The 4,065-nt window shown below is 51.1% G+C and overlaps 1 protein-coding gene across 1 annotated transcript in view; it reads right to left on the bottom strand.

The window, feature by feature from the left end:
• Positions 1–1,010: 1,010 nt before the first annotated feature.
• LOC148069846 (forkhead box protein P1-B-like) overlaps positions 1,011–4,065 on the bottom strand; it is a 100,293-nt gene continuing 97,238 nt past the window's right edge. The window contains exons 4-5 of the mRNA XM_087800097.1: positions 1,141–1,248; positions 1,011–1,067 (exon numbers count right to left, since the gene is read on the bottom strand). Of these exons, the coding sequence (XP_087656223.1) occupies positions 1,011–1,067; positions 1,141–1,248 (165 nt within the window). The remainder of the gene's footprint in view (positions 1,068–1,140; positions 1,249–4,065) is intronic.

Raw genomic sequence — 4,065 nt, 5'->3', positions numbered from 1 at the left:
GTATGACTCTATTGTATCATCAGTGCATGTTTTGTTGTGATGTGTGACTATATTGTATCATCAGTGTGTGTGTTGTTGTGATGTGTGACTCTATTGTATCATCAGTGTGTGTGTTGTTGTGATGTGTGACTCTATTGTATCATCAGTGTGTGTGTTGTTGTGATGTGTGACTCTATTGTATCATCAGTGTGTGTTGTTGTTGTGATGTGTGACTCTATTGTATCATCAGTGTGTGTGTGTTGTTGTGATGTGTGACTCTATTGTATCATCAGTGTGTGTGTGTTGTTGTGATGTGTGACTCTATTGTATCATCAGTGTGTGTGTGTTGTTGTGATGTGTGACTCTATTGTATCATCAGTGTGTGTGTGTTGTTGTGATGTGTGACTCTATTGTATCATCAGTGTGTGTGTGTTGTTGTGATGTGTGACTCTATTGTATCATCAGTGTGTGTGTTGTTGTGATGTGTGACTCTATTGTATCATCAGTGTGTGTGTTGTTGTGATGTGTGACTCTATTGTATCATCAGTGTGTGTGTGTTGTTGTGATGTGTGACTCTATTGTATCATCAGTGTGTGTGTGTTGTCGTGATGTGTGACTCTATTGTGTCATCAGTGTGTGTGTGTTGTTGTGTAGACGGACATGTAGACGGACGGACGATCAGGTGAAGTCAGGATTGAACCATTAACCTCCCATCAGGCAAACACACCTGAGCCCAGGTAATGGTCCGGATCAGGAGCTTCTGACTGTAACGATTGCTTTTGCTTCTCAGCACAAACACCACAAAACCAACACGAAGCCAAATGAAGCCCAAATTGTATGAAACTCTTCTTGTGTTCGCGGTGTTTAGCAGACGTTCAACCTCTTAGCATTTATGCTAAACTCAACGCGAAACAGCCACGAGCAGATGAAGAGCAAACACTCGTTCCTGGAACGAACACGACGCTCGTCGAAAGTGTCAAAGAAGGTTCAGCAGTTACGAAGATGGTTGAAGCAGCACATGTATGTTGCTGTCACTCAGAGTCATCAAAAACACTTTGATCAGCGATGGTAACGAGAATCTGACGAGTCTTTCGAGACCATCACGTTCGTGAAGCCATGACGTCAAACACATGAAGATGAAGACGTAGGACAACATTGTACCTGCAGGCCTTGTTGCTCGTCGCCACTTTTGGGGGATTTACAGTCGGAGTCGAGCGCCTGTTGCTGAAGCTGCTGCTGGAGGAGGATCTGCCGAGCGACCTGAAGAGCCTGAAAGACACCGAAGATCTTCATGAACCTCAAGAGGAAACTGAGAAGGAAAGTCTCGAGAGAACAATTTAGAGACTCAAGAAGCATCAGCTGTTCTTGACCTTTGACCTGATAACATCAACATATTCTGCCACGACTTGGTAGACGTGCAGCGCGAGCGTCTGGACGCGACACGTTCTCCGTGGATGACGTCAACGTTTCAAAGACGCCGAGGATTCATCTCAAGAGAACAGACTCCAGCGACTCCACAAATATCTGCCGAACGAGCCCATCAGTGGAAAACAAAACACGCTTCAGTCACATGTTTATTGCTCCAGCGACTCCCTTTCCCTCTCGATAAATAATCAAACATGTCGTCCAGAGTCAACAGAGATGGAGCTCGAGGGGAAAAAACCCAGTGGTCTTGAAAACGCTCGGCGATACCAAGAAAAGCAAGCGATGTGTTCCCACAGCGAGCTGGCGAGACTCGCACCTCCAGCCCAACATCTGGGTAAATATCTGCCTTCATTCTTTCCGTGGTCCTCAGACCATCTCTGGCGCAATTAAACAAACACATGCAGCTCATCCTGAAGAAGAAGAGCTTCTCACTTGATGAGCGACGAGCAGGAGACACGAGGAACATCACGACGAGGAACATGAGAGTGAGGAGGAGACACGAGGAACATCACGACGAGGAACATGAGAGTGAGGAGGAGACACGAGGAACATCACGACGAGGAACATGAGAGCGAGGAGGAGACACGAGGAACATCACGACGAGGAACATGAGAGCGAGGAGGAGACACGAGGAACATCACGACGAGGAACATGAGAGCGAGCAGGAGACACGAGGAACATCACGACGTCCACGAGGAACATGAGAGCGAGGAGGAGACACGAGGAACATCACGACGAGGAACATGAGAGCGAGGAGGAGACACGAGGAACATCACGACGAGGAACATGAGAGCGAGCAGGAGACACGAGGAACATCACGACGAGGAACATGAGAGCGAGGAGGAGACACGAGGAACATCACGACGTCCACGAGGAACATGAGAGCGAGGAGGAGACACGAGGAACATCACAACGTCCACGAGGAACATGAGAGCGAGGAGGAGACACGAGGAACATCACGACGAGGAACATGAGAGCGAGCAGGAGACACGAGGAACATCACGACGAGGAACATGAGAGCGAGCAGGAGACACGAGGAACATCACGACGAGGAACATGAGAGCGAGCAGGAGACACGAGGAACATCACGACGAGGAACATGAGAGCGAGCAGGAGACACGAGGAACATCACGACGAGGAACATGAGAGCGAGGAGGAGACACGAGGAACATCACGACGAGGAACATGAGAGCGAGCAGGAGACACGAGGAACATCACGACGAGGAACATGAGAGCGAGCAGGAGACACGAGGAACATCACGACGAGGAACATGAGAGCGAGGAGGAGACACGAGGAACATGAGAGCGAGCAGGAGACACGAGGAACATCACGACGAGGAACATGAGAGCGAGCAGGAGACACGAGGAACATCACGACGAGGAACATGAGAGCGAGGAGGAGACACGAGGAACATGAGAGCGAGCAGGAGACACGAGGAACATCACGACGAGGAACATGAGAGCGAGCAGGAGACACGAGGAACATCACGACGAGGAACATAAGAGCGAGGAGGAGACACGAGGAACATCACGACGAGGAACATAAGAGCGAGGAGGAGACACGAGGAACATCACGACGAGGAACATGAGAGCGAGGAGGAGACAGGAGGAACATCACGACGAGGAACATGAGAGCGAGGAGGAGACACGAGGAACATGAGACCGAGCAGGAGACAGGAGGAACATCACGACGAGGAACATGAGAGCGAGGAGGAGACACGAGGAACATCACGACGAGGAACATGAGAGCGAGCAGGAGACACGAGGAACATCACGACGAGGAACATGAGAGCGAGGAGGAGACACGAGGAACATCACGACGAGGAACATGAGAGTGAGGAGGAGACACGAGGAACATCACGACGAGGAACATGAGAGCGAGGAGGAGACACGAGGAACATCACGACGAGGAACATGAGAGCGAGGAGGAGACACGAGGAACATCACGACGAGGAACATGAGAGCGAGCAGGAGACACGAGGAACATCACGACGTCCACGAGGAACATGAGAGCGAGGAGGAGACACGAGGAACATCACGACGAGGAACATGAGAGCGAGGAGGAGACACGAGGAACATCACGACGAGGAACATGAGAGCGAGCAGGAGACACGAGGAACATCACGACGAGGAACATGAGAGCGAGGAGGAGACACGAGGAACATCACGACGTCCACGAGGAACATGAGAGCGAGGAGGAGACACGAGGAACATCACAACGTCCACGAGGAACATGAGAGCGAGGAGGAGACACGAGGAACATCACGACGAGGAACATGAGAGCGAGCAGGAGACACGAGGAACATCACGACGAGGAACATGAGAGCGAGCAGGAGACACGAGGAACATCACGACGAGGAACATGAGAGCGAGCAGGAGACACGAGGAACATCACGACGAGGAACATGAGAGCGAGCAGGAGACACGAGGAACATCACGACGAGGAACATGAGAGCGAGGAGGAGACACGAGGAACATCACGACGAGGAACATGAGAGCGAGCAGGAGACACGAGGAACATCACGACGAGGAACATGAGAGCGAGCAGGAGACACGAGGAACATCACGACGAGGAACATGAGAGCGAGGAGGAGACACGAGGAACATGAGAGCGAGCAGGAGACACGAGGAACATCACGACGAGGAACATGAGAGCGAGCA

This window comes from Callionymus lyra, chromosome 10, assembly GCF_982586985.1.
Source record: "Callionymus lyra chromosome 10, fCalLyr1.hap1.1, whole genome shotgun sequence".
In the NCBI taxonomy this organism is placed as follows: Eukaryota; Metazoa; Chordata; class Actinopteri; order Syngnathiformes; family Callionymidae; genus Callionymus; species Callionymus lyra.
The sequence above is the reverse complement of the archived record's forward strand: the minus strand, read 5'-3'. Positions and strand labels throughout refer to the sequence as shown.